Source organism: Eupeodes corollae, chromosome 1 (assembly GCF_945859685.1).
Source record: "Eupeodes corollae chromosome 1, idEupCoro1.1, whole genome shotgun sequence".
Lineage (NCBI taxonomy): Eukaryota > Metazoa > Arthropoda > Insecta > Diptera > Syrphidae > Eupeodes > Eupeodes corollae.
The window spans coordinates 191,659,099-191,675,954 of NC_079147.1; the positions used below are offsets into that span (position 1 = coordinate 191,659,099).

The window sequence follows — 16,856 nt, forward strand, 5'->3', positions numbered from 1 at the left end:
AAGATAGTAAAAGTTTGAAGCCCAAGTTTTTGAAAAGATATTTGAATCGATGTTCAATTTTTACCAACTTTGAGTAATTTTTTTTTAGATTTTTATTTTTTATAAAAAAAACTGTCAATTAGATTTTTCTCAAAATTTTAGCAGATGTCAAAAACATAATTCTTCGTTACACAAAATTGCTTCGGAGATGAAATCAAGGGTTAACCAAAATGTTCACCTTTTTTTCAAACTGCTATGGTAAAAAAACCACCCACGCAATTTTCTTGAGAGCCTTTTCTGCATTTTTCTGTCTTATTATCTGTATACAAAAATTTATTTGAAATCGATTTCTCTTCTGGTTCTTGAGCTATGGACGACGAAAAAAACGTCGCGAACGTACGGACACACACACGCACAGTCATCTTGAAACGTTGAGAAATGTCAAAATTTTCAATTTAACAAATCGGACCCATTACAATAACTTCCTTTGGGAAGTTAAAAAACAATGAATTTTCCTATTTTTCGAACAACTCTGTTCTGAAAACTCTTCAGTAAAATCTTCAGGCTCAAATTGTAGTTGTTTTTTTCTTAAAATTGTAGAACATGATTAATGAATACTTAGATCAAAAGACTTTTCCTCTAGGGCAAAAATACCAATCAGCGAAATTTTCACTTCCCTTATGATTTAGATACTTCTTGCTTACGTTCTAAGCTAGAAGTCTGACACTTGAATTATATTAACCAGGCCAACATCATAAACAAACAAAAAATCAGACATAATGGATTTAATTTAACCCAATAGCAAAATTATTGCAGGAGCAGAACAGATTTCTAGCTTTCAAAACCAGTATAGTGTTGTAAGTAATTGTTTTTCTAAAATTGACGCTACCTCCTCGGAAGGGGGAGATACAAAAATGCTTAATTATGATCTTTCTACAAAAACATCAAACCTTGTTGACCAAATTATCGTACCCGTGCTTAAAAATATATTTCATCTAAAAAGCTAAACCGCCTTTTTTCATACTAAAGTTAAGAAATTGTAATTTTAAAAACAAACAATTTAAATTTTTCCTGTTTAGTAATAAGAAACATAATATTTAAAAATCAAAGAATATTGAAAAATAAAAAAATGGGGGAAATAAATATAGTCACTTACCTTTTCAATCTTAATTTCTCAAAAATGTATTTATATGAAAAATTTGAATTTAAATATAATTCAAATATTACCGCCAAATAACACATACATTAAATCCGACATACTTTTTCACCGAGCCCGAGAAAAACAATTTCAAAGTAACGGTCGCGAATTGAATGCAATGAAAATAAAATTTATAGGTAGACATTCGAGAAGAATGCAAAAAAAAACACTTAAAAACCCACGAATTTAAAGATTTTATTTATCAGAAATTTGATTCACTACTCCATTTATATTTATATTACATTTTTAACAACACACATATCGAATTTATATTTTTAATAATTTTTTTAATTTAACAACGATTCGATCGCGAACAAATAAAATCACGCACAACAGTATACAACACTTTAAAATGAATTTGCAATTCTATCATCCACAAAGAAAGGTGGAGATGGAGACACAAAATTGTTTCTCTCTCTTCATACATGGTAAATAATTATCGATAACACTATAGCGATTGTGATGGGTGGATGGGAGACAGAATTATTTTGAGAGAATAAAATGGACGATCATAGCTAGCTCTGTGTCTGGTCCGCGTTTTGTGGAGTGGGATTGAATTGCAATGGCAATGGGGATGGGTGACCATTTTTAAAATAGAAAATAATGTAGATGCGTTCTGGTTGCTATCCAAAAGTATTCAAAATTGAGTTTTGAGTGAATTTATTGTGTTAATTATATTAAATTCAATTCTTACCAATGAGTTTATATTTATTTATTGCAAATTTACAATTCAATTATTTCAAAAAAGGAGACATTAAGGAGTCAATTGGATCTTGGGTTGAGATCCATCTCCATCTCCCATGAACATGTGTCATATTTGGAAATATGGTTAGGTACTTGACACATGGCCATTTAACAAGAAATCAAAATTTCAACGAAAATAATGGGGTTTATTTGTGTATTTTAATCAATAAAGCTACAAAGCTTTGTCTTTCCTATAGCGTCGTGAGACATCTGATACATTTCTTTGATTGTTTCAAAAGTATAAGTTTCGTAAAATGTCTTTCTTGGAAACAGAAGTAAACTATAATCAGCCTCATCCTCACACTTAAAAGCAATTAATTGTAATTTTTCTCATGGAAATTAGTCAATCCTGGAATCAATAAATTTGCAAAATAATAAACTTAAACCAAAATATATTTGAACAACTAATTTCTACAAGCCTCTAAGTTAAATAAGGAATTAACAATTAGAGTAATGTCAGTCTTATCGCTTGGGGTTTTGATATAAGGAAATGTATTAAGAAGAATTAAAAAGTATAGGTACAATTTACGCTCATGGCCAAGAATTCAACTCTGTAAAAATAATGCCTTGCCATGATAATAGTTTTTGCAGAAATTGAGGCTGTAGGTATATCAGAAATGACGAGCCGCGTTTGCTCGAATTACTGCCGGGTGCTTATGTCGACCGAATATTGAAGGCAACGCAAACCAAACCAAAATTTGCACGATTTGCAAATGGAAAACCAAACTGAGCTAATCAAGTGTCAGCTGTCAAAAAAAAGTATTGCCAGATTGAAAACCACAAGTCTAAAAAAACTTCGTTTGCATATTAAACAATGGTTCTACACTTTTTGGCATATGTAGTTACTTCAATTTTATGTCAACCAGGAAAGCAATTCGAAGCTTCGAAAGAATTTCTAGGTTGAAAAGTTAAGATGTCATGACAACTTTTATCCAAGTTAAATTTAAGAAGCTACAACCACAAAGCTTTATGCAGTTTTGTGTTTTCTTATTTGTTAGGATAGTCTAAGTCTCAATTTGAAGCTTTTCTACTTCTACATTAAGGATATCTTTGTTGTACAAATAGAGGAACATAATTAATCTAATTGAAATATGTTTCTTCATTAAGAGTGTTGATCTTCCGCACCACATCTTCCACACCTTTTATTGAGATATTCGAAAAGAATTTTAAAGCATAATTTACTGAAACTTAGTCCTTATGGTATGTAAACTTTTCCATATCCTGCATAAAAGCAACCCAAAACAGAAATTCCAAGGATGAGAATTTCTTGGTTTCTTATTCATTTTTTATGTAAATAATTCTTGTCGCTTCCGAACGAAGGCCAAAACAAAAGATGAATATTAATTTTTGTTTATCTTTTAAAGAATTATTACTTAAATAAAAATGTTTAGCTGGACGAGAACCCCACCGACAGTCCGCCATCTATTGCCCTGCCATATCACAGTCCCCAGGACATTTTAATAATTCAGGATAATTACATGCAATTTTTTTATTGTAGTTGTTGGTCCTCTCCTCATTCTTCTGTCCCTCATATCTAAGCCTGTGAACTTTCTTTTGCCTTAGTTCTTGTTTTATATTTTCTTAAATTTCATTTTCTATCGCCCTTTTGCTGCTTTAACTTGTGTACAGCTCCTTTAATTGACTGAAATTAAGGATAACATAATTTTTCATACCCTCCCTCGTTGGTGTCCCTTTTTGGTTTTCTAAAGGTTGAATATTGCTTTGGAAGTTGTGTTTAGGGGAGCCTATCTACATGTTCGGTTCTTATGAAACTACATCGAACAAAAGTGTGAACCATAGTAAGAAATAAAAAACTCAAGCCCCCCCGGTGCCAGTGATGGTGAAAATTTAAAAGCAAGCAAGAGGGCGAAAAGTAGGTAACCTCACGCTGACTGGCGCTGGCTGATGCTGTAGGTAATGGTTGGCCGCGATTTAATTTCAATCGAAAAACTTTACCAAAAACAAAACTTTTATATAAACTTAAGATGCAGTGTTAGATTGGAATTAATTTAAGAAAAACACGGGAGCTATTCAAGTAATAGAAACTTGTATAGGAAGAGAGGTGAGTCCTAACTTTATGTTGGCAACATTAAAAGGGTTACGACTTTGAAGAAGGTGTTCAAGTGAATTACGCAAAAGGAATTCGAATGAAGTAACTAAATTAGTTTTGATAATTTAATTTAATTTGGATTTATAAAAAAAAGGGGGAAAAGAAAACTAGAACAATGATTCAGATTTATTCACTACGCTACGAAAAGTCCTTGCGAAATGACGATTAAGGTGACCACAATATAAGCGAAGCTTTAGGATTTCGTCTGAACGTAACATCACTTATTATTTATTGATAGCGTTCAACAATCTAAACTGAATAAATATGGTTTAAAATGACAGTCAACTTGACAGATGAAGCTTCAACAACATGGCCGCCATTGTCAGCTGTCAAAGTTTGGTAGTCTCTCTTTAAAGATAATAAAATTCGATATTTAATATTTCCTAGTTGTTTATTTAAAAAAAAATCATTTCTTAAACTTATTTATGATTAATCTCTTAAATATAAGAAATCAAACTTTATTTTTAAGTAACCCAAAAAAATCTTAAGTATTTGTGTTTAATTTTTTTTAAATTTAAATTCTTAAATGATTTAATTTTATAATTTTTAAACTTATTTAAAATTAAAAAAAAAATACTTTGTCCCAAGTCGATCCAAGGTTAAATTTTGGTTCATGTTCCAATGACAAACCTCGGAACAAAATGGACAAAAATTAAATCTGCGTCTCACAAAGTTGCGTCAGTTTTTTATCAAATAAACTAAAAATCTACTTTTTAATTTTCTTCAAGATTAAAAAGGTTCGTGTCTTTTTTGCCTTCTAAACAGTCACGTGTATACCACTTTTGACGACCGCCTCCGATGGCGTTGTAAGTCTTCGACCTTCAGCTTGGGAATCTATTAACGGTCGAAATGTTCGAATTCCAGAGTTCGATCTAACTGGGAGTAGGGTAACCAGTCGGGGGAGCTCAGTTGTACTTGCCACCGAAAGATGTGGAACTTGTGACGATTTCAGCATTTCTTCATATTTATTGGGATCGATGACTTCAACCTCGGCTTCGCCTTCGATAACTTCGGGAAGCATGGGACTCAAAGGCCTGAATGTGGGCACATTTGAGTCTTTCATTTGAACCTGTGAGTATTCGATGTAAGTGGGGGTTGTCGTAGTTGTTGTCGAAGTTCGTCTCGTGGTCGTTGTTGGGGGTCTGGTTTGTGTTGTTGTTGTGGTGCTGGTTGTGGGCATCATTGTCGTCGTTGTAATGAGCTTTATTTTCGTCTCGTTTCTCTGGGATATCTTGAGTTTATTGTGTGAAAACGGTGGAATCTTCGTTGGCATGCTGTGAGTGATTCCCAACTTGGAAGCAAGTGTGTCGAAAATGAGGGAAATATCTTGAATATTTGTGGCATTGTTGATACGAGTCTTGATGTCGTTCAGGGTTAAATTCTCGGCTTTCTCAACGTCCTCAGAAACCCAAGCTTGAAGGGTCTTATTAAAGACTCTCCTCATGGAACCCGTGTGGCCATAGGTATTTGGAGAGCTACCATTTACAAACTCCCACTTAGACTGACTTGGAAATAGCGCTGAATCGTCTAGTGTTCCAAATGGCTTTGACGGCCTTGATGGACGAATGCGATTTCTCTTAGTTCCTGGTGATTTTGTTGTCGTGGTGGTGGTCGTAGAGGATGACGATGAAGAAGGCGCAGAAGACTCCGCGGAGATAGTTGTGGAGCCTCGATTTCTTTGCAAGATGATTTCTTTGAGATTCATGAAATTAGGCCTCTCTTCCGAATCAGGCTCAATGCGAGATTCTAGCTTCAATTCTACCAAATCTGTAGTATTCTTAACGTCTTCATCGGGAAGATTTAGGAGATCCATTAAGAATTCACCGATCTGATCAGTTATCTGCGAGTCTTTTGAACTGTTCTTGGGTTTGATTGAACTCGAAGGAATCGAAGTTGTCGATGTGGAGGCAGCAGTAGTTGAAGAAGCTGGCATTGATTTAGTAGTAGGAGTAGTGGTGGTTGTTGTTGTAGTGGTGGACGATTCATTGTCATGTTTCTTTACAATAACTCCACCTCCTAAGTGCTCGAACTTTTCGTCACCGGCCTCAATTGCAAATGGAATTTTTCCATTAGTTCCGAGAGTTGGATTCAGAGGCTTGAAAGCTGGTATCACGACATCGTCTATCAATGGATTCGGCAGAGGATGGGGCTTAACGTGAGCTGAACCTAAAGGTTCGATTCCATCAATACCAGGCATGAAAACTGGCCCACTATATCCGTGATAATAGACCAAATCTTCGACGTTCGTATCCTCTCGGTTCTCGGGTTTATTGAAGTTCGGCTTACTGAAGAATCCCGATGGATAAGGGTCATATGAAGCTGGAGCTTGTATCATTGGTGGCGGTCTTACTGGTTCGTAGGGGGTGGTTATGCTTATGACATTTTCAGTTTGTGTGGCAATTTGTATCGGAGGCTCAAAGATCTCAGATCCTGGCCCTCGAATAGGTCTCCAAGGTTGAGTGTCAAGAACCGGAGCCGATGTGAATAAATTGGCATCAAGTTTAGGAACCTCCACTGTTGTTGTGGAAGGACTGTAAGTTTGTGAATAAGTTGGTGCAGATAGAGTTGTGGTTGTTGGGGGTGGTGGCGGTGGGGGAGTTGTTGTTGTTGTGGTGGTTGTTGTCGTCTTCAAAGTTGTCGTTGTTGTTGGTTTTGGAGTTGTGTTAGTTGTAGAAGTCGTAGTAGTTGTTGTTTTGGTGGTTGTTTGCTTAGTGGTTGTTGTAGTTTGATCTTCAACTCTAGTTGTCTTTGCTGAGACTTTTTCCACTGATGGCTTCTTAGGCTTAACCCTCAACGGAAAAGGAGTCACAGATTTCGGAGTATTGCTATAAGCCTTCGTTGGAGAAGCCTTCTTCTGGGTGATGTCCGCATCGGTTTTTGTAATCTCAAATGAACCCTCAAAAGACCCTTGGATAACAGGTGCATTTTCAACATCTACATCAGGCTCGTCATCGACACTGTGTGGGGGCTTGGAAAGTTTTGTTTTTGACGAGGCATTTGGTAGAGTTTTCAAAGTTGGTTTTTCATGGAATCCACCTTTTTTCAGAAGTCTCTTCTCCAACTGTGTTTGACTTGTTGGGTTCGTTTGCTGAAAGAAAGAAGATTAAGTTGTATAAGTGTTTTTCATTGATGAAATTTAAGATTAAGCTTACAGTATCTCTAGAAAGTGAAGCAGACTTAACCAATTGTTCATCGAGAATTCTCTTAACTTCAACAGATTCTGGATCTATCCTCAGAGATCGATAAAGTGACTTAAGTGCAGTTGTCTCAAGAAATAGGGATTCCTTTATGTACTCTTCGACACTATGGATGTTTCTGTGAGGAAGAACGAGGTTAAAATGGAATTCTATAAGATTTATATAGACGCGTCAAACTTACTGTGGTAACTTCCTAACATCCAAATATGTCCTAAAACTGACTTTTATTAATGGACCATCACCAAAACCAGCAACATCCACTCGAATTGGTTGAAGAGCATTATCTGTCAAACTTCGTTCGACAAATCGTTTATAGTACTCAACCTTTTGCTTGTAAGTCGTTGTATGGTTGTACTTCAGGCCCGTTGTAAATAGATCACCTTTCGCAATACGAAATGAGCCTTCAAATCCAATGACAGCTAAAAAGAAAAAATCAATGATCAATTATTGGAATTGACGAAAAGCCCCAAAAGTCAAACTTACTATCTTCCATATTAGATTTTATCGAACTAAAATAAAAGGCTAATCCTGCAATTGATATAACTGCTAACAAAACTATAAAAGCAGCCGTCGATAAAATTATCGAAAAGGACTTAGTTTTAGTATGCGGATGGTGTGGTTTAGCTGAGAATGTTGATGGAGCTATGTTTCGACCATCTCTCCACATGCCCCATGTACTATAAGCGCCTCCTCCGGCTCCTCCATATTGACTGCCTAAACTGTGTTCGTTTGTGAATGAAGGCTGCTTGTTCATGTGATAGTATGCACCGAGAGTTGAACGTCTTCCGAGAGTATTCTGATAGGAATAGTCATTTGTCTGAAATAATAAAAAAAATTTCACTAAATTTCAAACACAACGATTCGTTCAGTTTATTTGTTATTATCGTCAAATTAGGAGAAGTATAACCGAACAATCTAAACTATGAATGTATAAGCAAATGTTTGCATAAGTGTGAAATATTTTGTTAACTTAAGAATTTAAAAAGCAGAAAAAACATCTGTCAAACAACTTAACGAATCTGTCAAACGCTATAATTGATAGCTGTTGCATTTTGGAAAGGTAACGATAACAGTAATAATGCGATCGACTCTGCAATATTCAATATTTACATAAATGTCATTCTGCAAACTCAAAGCTGTCATTTGAAAACTTAACGAATCTGTCAAACACTATAATTGATAGCTGTTATTCACTAACAATTCGTTTTCTTCTTTTAAATAATTCGGGTACCAATCTAAAGAATTCCCAAGCACATTTTTGTATCTCAAATTACCCTTTTTCTTCATCCCGTTTATTCCGCAGTACCTTTTCCTAGGTGTACTACGGACGAGGCTTTGGTCATCCGATTATTATTAAGTTTGCTGCATAAAACGACGAGAGCTGATCATGAGCTCTATGAGCAGAAGAGGCGAGAGGAACGCCGACTTCTCAGAAGGAAAAAGAGAGGGCATGAGAAGTGCGGTCGAGGATGTTAAGAGGTCTAAAAGCAGGAGTTAAGTTTGAAAGTTTTATGAACAGGTAAAACGAATTTTACAGGTACATACACCTAGAACCGAAGGCTGCAAAGACGAAAGTGGAAACATTAAAGTGGAACCGCAGTCAATGCTGAGGATATGGAAGGACCACTTCTGCAGACTGTATAACGGCGTCGACGGACTGAATTCCGCTGTCAGGCAGGATGATCCATTCAACACGACGAAAGCCAACAATCCCGTCCTCCCAACTTAGACAAAGTAAAGATTGCTATATATAAGCTGAAGTGTAATAAAGCCGATGTCGAATGCCGAGCTCTTTAAAACAGCTGGAGACAAGTTGGTTAGGAGCACCATCTTATCTGTAAGATATGGTTGGAAGAAAGCATGCCCGATGAATGGAGCCTCAATATTGTTTGCCGGATCCTCAAAAAGGGAGACCCTCTAAACTGTACAAACTATAGAGGAATCAGTCTACTTAACATCGACTATAAAACCTTCTCTGCCGTAATACGTGAAAGTCTAAAGCCCATCGTCAACAATCTGATAGGTCCTTATCAGTTTGGTTTTAGAATAGGAAAGTCCACAGTTGATCAAATATTCACATTATGGCAGATCCTGGAAAAAACTCAAGAACACCAAATCGACACCCACCATCTTTTTATCGATTTCAAGCCGCATATGACAGCATCTACAGGGACGAGCTGTATAGAGCCATGTCTAGTTTTGGCATCGCTGCCAAACTCGTCCGATTGTGCAGGATGACCAATGAGAATTCACGCTGCTCCATAAATGTTGGAAACAACTTAACATAACTTTTCGATGTTAACAAAGGTTTTAGATAAGGTGATGCGCTGTCATGTGATTTTTTTAACATCGTGGTTGAAAGAATAGTGCAGAGCTCAGACGTCAACACTAGAGGCACTATATTTCATAAGTCTGTCCAATTACTGGCATATTCTGATGACATTGACATAATCGGAAGAACTCAGCGTGATGTAAATGGGGCTTTTGTGAGTATTGAAGCAGAGACGGCAAAAACGGGTTTAACGGTTAATGAGGGCAAAACAAAGTACATGCTGGCGTCAATAAAGGACATACAACACAGACGTCTTTGTCAAAACGTCACCATCGACAGCCGTAACTTTGAGTTAGTCAAGGACTTCGTCTACCTAGGTTCCGCTGTAAACGCAGAAAACAACACCAGCGCAGAAATCAAACGCAGAATAACTCTTGCTAACCGCTGTTTCTATTGACTAAGAAAGCAATTGAGTGGTAAAGTCCTCTCACGAGGGAGCAAAGAGCTGCTATATAAGACCCTTATCAGCTCGGGTTGTTTCGAGAGAAAAGTTCTTCGTGTGATCTACGGTCTCGTATGCATCGAAGGAGAGTGGAGGAGAAGATGGAACGACGAGTTGTACGGGCTGTACAGCGACGTAGACTTAGCGAGAAGGGTAAAAGTCAAATGACTAAGATGGCTGGGTCACGTAGAGCGCATGGAAATCAATGCTCCATCCGGAAAGTCTTCAAATCCACACCCACAGGACAGCGCAGTAGAGGAAGGCCGTGGATCAGATGGTGCGCACAAGTGGAAGATGACCTCACCCAACTTGGAGCGCGAAAATGGAGACATCTAGCTAGGGCCCGAGCTAGATGGAGAATACAATGTACGAATATTTAAGTGCCTAAATATGTGTCATTGTCTGTCATTCTAGTGGAGGAACTTATCCAGCCCCTCATGAACCGCAACCCTGACTCGTAAATGCTTACACGGGCCTCTGTCTCTGCCCAGCATATTAGTCTGTTGTCTGTCCCTAACTTGGGAAATCTGCAAATCTGCTCTGCTCTGGAGAGGTTTGTTGGGTGAGGCCCTAGTTCACACAGGACTGAAGTGCCACCTTACGTCAGTAAGTAAGTAAGTAAGCTTAAGATAGGGAACACAAGCCCTACCGATTATTCCGAAGCAATTTTCCCCTAAGAAGAGCGCCCTGAGACAAAGCTCTGATTTTCTTTTGGCTTGCTTCCAGGGGTATTAATAGAGTATAGTCAAGGCCCAACCGATTATTCTCTAGTTTGCTGTAAGCGATAAGTAAGGTAATCTCAACCGATTATTCAGTGGTTACTCTTAAGAGTAACTAGGTTAAGCCTAGCCTCACGGGTAGTACTTCCCACTCCATTCCCCCACCTCAATTAAGTATGACCTATTTTGTCATATGGATCGATTGTGTGGTAGCCTGCTCTTAACAAGAAACACAACATCGAGAAACTACTAAATATTTTTTAAAGAAAAGTTAGTCAGCAGTAGAGGGGCCCTTTGATCCTGCCCAACAGATGTCTGTATACAATCGGATGATGCAATCAGAGAAGATACTCAAATCATAATAGAATCAGGGCTGTCTGCACTGACAGAGAGGCGGATGTTATGGCTATCAATTCAGTCACAACATCCTACATACTGGTCCAACAATTTTGGATTGAGCTATCTAGGCTAAACATCAACCTCTTATTTGCGTTCCATGCTACAGTGGCTTTAAAAAAATGAATGGCTGATAAGTTGGTAAGGTCCGACTATTAAATTTTGTTCATAGAATCCAACCGCAGGTGGAACAGTCTAACAGACTGTACTATATCCAGAAAAACATAGCCTTCCTTTAAGAAAAACTGTTCTCATGATCTTTTATGCCAACCCAGGTATGATAAAGTCAGGGTCAATGCAATAAGTACCGGACACTGGCCAATAGGAGAGCATGCTTGTTCATCCTTCAAAACACTTCTGCCCTGGCCAGCTCTAGAATGTCAAACTTCGGAAAGGCATTCCTTTAAGTACTTGATGAACTTTTCGAGATGAAAATCTAACACCTAATTTCCTTTCTGAACACGACGAAATTGCTGTAGGTAACGAGCTTATCATTTCAAAACGGGCCAATTGAGACGCGAACCTAGAACGGCTTGAGACAGTTATCTCTACCAACTTAACTCTAGGTTACATAATCCGTACCGCTACCAGCTATTTATTGATAGGTTATATGAAATCCTGTGTTACCTTATTTCATTACGAACTTGTGAAGAATATGAATATAATGAATTGTTATTTTTAGCGTTACGAAAAAGCCAGTTTTTGAAGAACCGTGTTATGATACACTTTTAATATTTAATGATTGCGATTCAAAATAAAATTGATTGAAAATCAGGATTCAAAAGCTTCACAAGTTAATGGTAATTGATAAAAATGATAGTCTCACATTTCCAAAACTCCTTCCATATTCATATTTCTAATAATTTTTCACACTCTCAATGACAGCCATTATATTCTTTTATAAAGAAGGATGGTTTATATGTAGGTTTTTAATGTTCCATTTACATGAAATTTTGACAACTTTAGTTTCCTCCTACGAGTATGTTCATACTCACATCACAAGTCCCTTAACAACCATCAATCAATTTTTGTTTTAATTCTTATATCGTAAAAAATGCCTTTATACTCCCACGAAATTTTATCCGCTTTAAGCCTTCAAATTCATTAGCAAAAAATGTCAGATCATAAACAAAATAAAATAGAAAACAAAAAAGTTATTTTATCACGCGAAATTGAATTTTCTCTCATATTAGCCGCATGAAATTCTCACACGCATTTTACAACAAGAACAGCGCGCCCTCTTAACCAAGAAAATGCTCGACTTCGGATTCTTCAGCTCATCGCATTAATCCACTAAAAAAACGGAAGAACCATCATTTTGATTGGAGTTAAGAAACAAGCTCCTTGCCCTGCGTCGTCGTCATGCCATTTTGTCGCATGTACGTAACGTGGTGTCATCGTATTTAGCGAGATATAAGTGCTGTCTTATTACAACGAAAAAGTTAAACGCGAAATACTTCGCTAAACCAGGTCTCACATATCATGCGTGAATAATTAATCATCACGCGAAAACTTCTTTCCCCAAGTTTGCTATGAGACGACGAAGACGAGCTGGAAGAATTTGTGTGGTGCTTAAACGGAAGTAGAAGTGTTGCATAGGAGAAGAAAAAAAAAGAAGGAAATAAGTCCACAGTTATTTTATATCTTAAAGAATACAATGACGCACACCACGATAAGCGACGCGACGCGGTGAGAGGATGAACTAGAAGAGCTTAATCGGAATTTCGTCTACCGACCCTATCCAACGTTTACATTTTACGTCATCGTATTTGGGGAATGGGAAAAAGAAGAAACCTTTCTTCATATCTAGTTATCGCGTCTTGTCGCCATTGTAGTTTATTCAACCGCAAGTAAGATGAGACAAAGTTGAAGACTAAAAAGGGTGGCAAAAACGTCTTCGTTTTTTTCTTTTTTGGTTATGTAGGGTATTATTCTCCATTAAGGGTCTTTAGGTTCCTTATTATTCCTTTCGTTTTCGAAGACGGAAAAGAAGAAGAAGGTACTTACCTTCTATACACATGTGTGGTTGATGCTTGTTATCGAAAATCTGCTTGCTTTTAGACTCATATTTATCTAGATTAACGTGCTTTCGACTTAAGGTAATTGTTATTGCCACAGTTTTTCCTTTAATTTTGTTTTGAAGAAAACCAAGACATATAAGGTATAGAAACTATCCGGGTAATCGCAGTTTTAGAAGAAATCGTGAAAGTTCTACTAACATTTTTTAGGGATGTTAACATTTCTTAAGGTTCACCATAATTTACAAAGTTTGTCACAAGAATTTTCTTTAAGAAAAGAAGGAAATTTGTCAAAGAGTGTGGTATTAAGCTAGAAGAAAAGAATATCAAAATAAAGTACATAAATAGATCAAAACATCTAAATTTGAATTTCCATGATTTCAATGGCTTTGACGTAAGGATTTTGACGAAATTACTTGATTTCATCCAAGAAAAATGTAAACAAGATTTGTTTTTTGGGCATCAGTTGATTTCAAAAAGACAACACTTTACAGGCTAGGGAATACATATAAATCCGTTTATCCCAGAATAAGACGACGAATCACTTGGAGATCAGTGAAAGGAGGAGAAGCAAATGATAGCAAACCCCAGATTATTGAATAGCTCAAAGTAATTTTATCAAGAATGAAGCACTCGAATGGAAAGGAGCTCATTCTTTTACTTTAATTTCCAAAGACACAATAGCTACATTCTCTACTTTACACACTACAAGACGAGCTTTGACCATAATAGTTTTGCCCGGTATCATATGAGTCCTACTTACTTTTTGCACAAACTTGCCCGCCTTAAGTTGAGACTACACAGTATTAGCTAACTAATCCCTAAAACTATAAGCCAGGCAAGGCTTAAAACCCCATCCGGACTTCGGTCCCATTGGGACACAACCCTACTGAACCGAAGGAGCTCTGCTCCGCCTTGTGCCTGACGTCCCGATTGTACAGGAGTCGCCTATCCAGGGTTTGTTGTCTGACGTGGTAGATCAGCGAAACTGCCAAGATCAGCGAATCTGCCAATCTATCCGGTATCAGACCGCTTCTGTTTAAGAAGGGGAATGCCTCTGGTGGAATGAAGCACTTTCACAATACTCTTTGTTCCGATAAAACTCCCCGAAAATTGAATTGTTGGTCAAAGACATAGCTCTTGCAATGTGACCTCGAACGAGTTTTATCACGAAATTTTCAATTCTGTGGATTCGAGCCCCGTTGTATAGGACCTCGTTGGATTAGTAATGCACTTAAGAGGATTCGGTGCCGCACGAACATCCGAAACTTCTCCATCTGGGAAGGGGCAACGTTGAACCACACAGGAAAACCATAAACGATAATCGGCCGTATGAGGGCCATGTAGCAAATTACCTTTACTCTGGGGTCAAGCCGACTGCTGTAAAACAGCCGTTTCGTCAATGTGAAGGCTCCTATGGCCCTGGTCAGAGCAGCATTTATATGTCTGTCGAAATATAAATACTGATCTAACCAGATACCGAGGTACTTCACTACACTTTTGCTCCCTAATGGCTGTCCGTGAAGATCAACGATGACCATCTTGCGCCAATTCTTACATGTATCCCTCGTGGCCCTAGCCAACGGAGTCCGGAACAGAACTGTCTCCGACTTCTGGGCATTTATTTTCAGTTTCCAGTCGTCGCAATATCGCTGAATCTTGTCGAAATCACGCTGCAAGAGAATTCTAATAACATCAACTTTTCGGGACGTTCTGTACGCAATTAGATCGTCGGCGTACGCAATTGCCTTTGTAAGACTACCTATCAGATCGCTGGTGTAAATGCTGAAGAGAATCGGCGAATTCATCGCTCCCTGTTGAAGACCATTTTTAATTGAGAATGTTGTGGTAGAAGTTACATTGCCACTTTTGACAACAAACTTTCTACCGTTAAGCATATCACAAAGTATATACAACAATGGCTTGATAATGTCAAGCCTGCTTAGTTTTAGGTAAAGTCCCTCTAACCATACGGTGTCAAAGGCCTTTTCCAAATCAACCAGAACAGCACGTGTGCATTGTTGTTTTGATTTATTCCATTGGATATCAGAAACGAGTTTAGACGCATCATGAATTTTGTCATGACCCGCCTTGAACCCGAACTATATATCCGGAATTATTTTGTTGTCCGCAGCCCACTTAGTCAGAGCGCTATTAATGATCTTTTCGAAAACTTTGCTGATGCTCGGAAGAAGACTTATCGACCGAAGATTTGACGGGTTGGAGTTGTCCTTTCCCTTTTTCGGGAGAGGATGAACCACAGCGGTCTTCCAATGCACTGGATAATATGTATTATTCAGTGCATTGTTGAAGAGTGTGGTGTAAATGTCAATTTCTTCCGTCGGTAACAACGTACAACGTTGGATATACCATCGACACCTGCTGACTTTTTATTTTTTATTGAATTGAAGATGAGCTGAAGCTCAACCTTCGTCACTAACAAGGGATTTGGTCCCGGTTGCTCGGCGATTATGGCATTTGCCAACGACTCGTCATTGAACCGCATGAAACCGCGGTTCTCAGATCGCCATTGTGTCATATAATTTCGAAAGTAAAAGTGATTAAGTAGGGCTCTGTTTTCCAGGTCGTGGTTTGGGCGAATGCTAACATTCACCTTGTACACTTGCTGGAAAGCAGCTCCCACCGCCTTCACTTTTTCCTTCGGATCTTCAATTATGTAAAAGTCATCGTCAAAGATGGCTTCCACTGGATCTATTTGCGCTGCCATGAGTACGTCTCTGTTCTCTTCAGTTCTTTGGAGTTTAAGACACGGAAGGTCAGTATGGTTTTCTTTTCCTGAATATCTTAGTGATTTTGGGGAAAATACCAGGGTCACTCGAATTAACTGACCGGATCTTGCGGTCCCAGTACTTGTTAATTGATAGCCTGTAGTCTAACGCACTAACTATCATACCACGGGTACAGGTCCATACAATTTAATACTCAAAATGACGTAGTGCCCAAAATACACCAACAATTTTATAAGAATGGTTATTGGAATGTTATATGTCAATATAGTATTTTAAAATTGATTTGGGCAATTTGACATTTATTTTGGGCTTACATTTTCTTCTTAAAAAGATTTTGTTCGATAGAGCCATTTTTTGGGATACATGTAATTTCTAATATCATCGCATTATTTTATTGGCCAAACCGACCAAACGCTTCTCAGGTGTGTAATTATTCTAGGGTTTAAGAGTGTGTGAAGTTAGCCCCACTTTTTAGATTTTCCAATTTTGGAAAGTTATTTCAGGTTGTTCCCGGTTTGTTCCGCATTGCAGCAACGTTTTTTTTTTTTCAAATAATCAAAAATGGGGGTTTTAGACCCCAAAAACTGTTTTTGACCTAACCTCTCCTTTTTCCAAAATCGATTTTTTAAAAATTGTTCCAGGTTTTTCTATTTGTTTGTAACATTGTTCCAAATTTTTGGACCTCTATGATCAAAATTTTAAAAGATGTTAGCAAAATTTAAAAAAATTCTAGCCCCCCATTTTTCGAAATTCCTTATTTTTATATTGTTTTAGATTCTAAAAAGTGTTATAACCATATTTCCAAAAAATAAGAGTCATGAAACGTATATTTTAAAAGATATTACCCCCTACTTTTTTTCAAAACTGCAAAATACATCTCCCCATTTTTTTGTTAAGTCTATATGATAATTAAACGGGATTAAACACATGTACAGCAACCAAAACCTGGCTTATAAAAATACAAAATTCAA

At 37.5% G+C, this 16,856-nt stretch overlaps 1 protein-coding gene across 1 annotated transcript in view; it reads right to left on the minus strand.

The window, feature by feature from the left end:
* Nucleotides 1-4,409: 4,409 nt before the first annotated feature.
* LOC129939681 (mucin-5AC) overlaps nucleotides 4,410-16,856 on the minus strand; it is a 56,443-nt gene continuing 43,996 nt past the window's right edge. Inside the window, exons 2-5 of the mRNA XM_056047788.1 lie at nucleotides 7,712-8,045; nucleotides 7,410-7,647; nucleotides 7,184-7,346; nucleotides 4,410-7,119 (exon numbers count right to left, since the gene is read on the minus strand). Of these exons, the coding sequence (XP_055903763.1) occupies nucleotides 4,789-7,119; nucleotides 7,184-7,346; nucleotides 7,410-7,647; nucleotides 7,712-8,045 (3,066 nt within the window). The 3' untranslated portion in view covers nucleotides 4,410-4,788. The remainder of the gene's footprint in view (nucleotides 7,120-7,183; nucleotides 7,347-7,409; nucleotides 7,648-7,711; nucleotides 8,046-16,856) is intronic.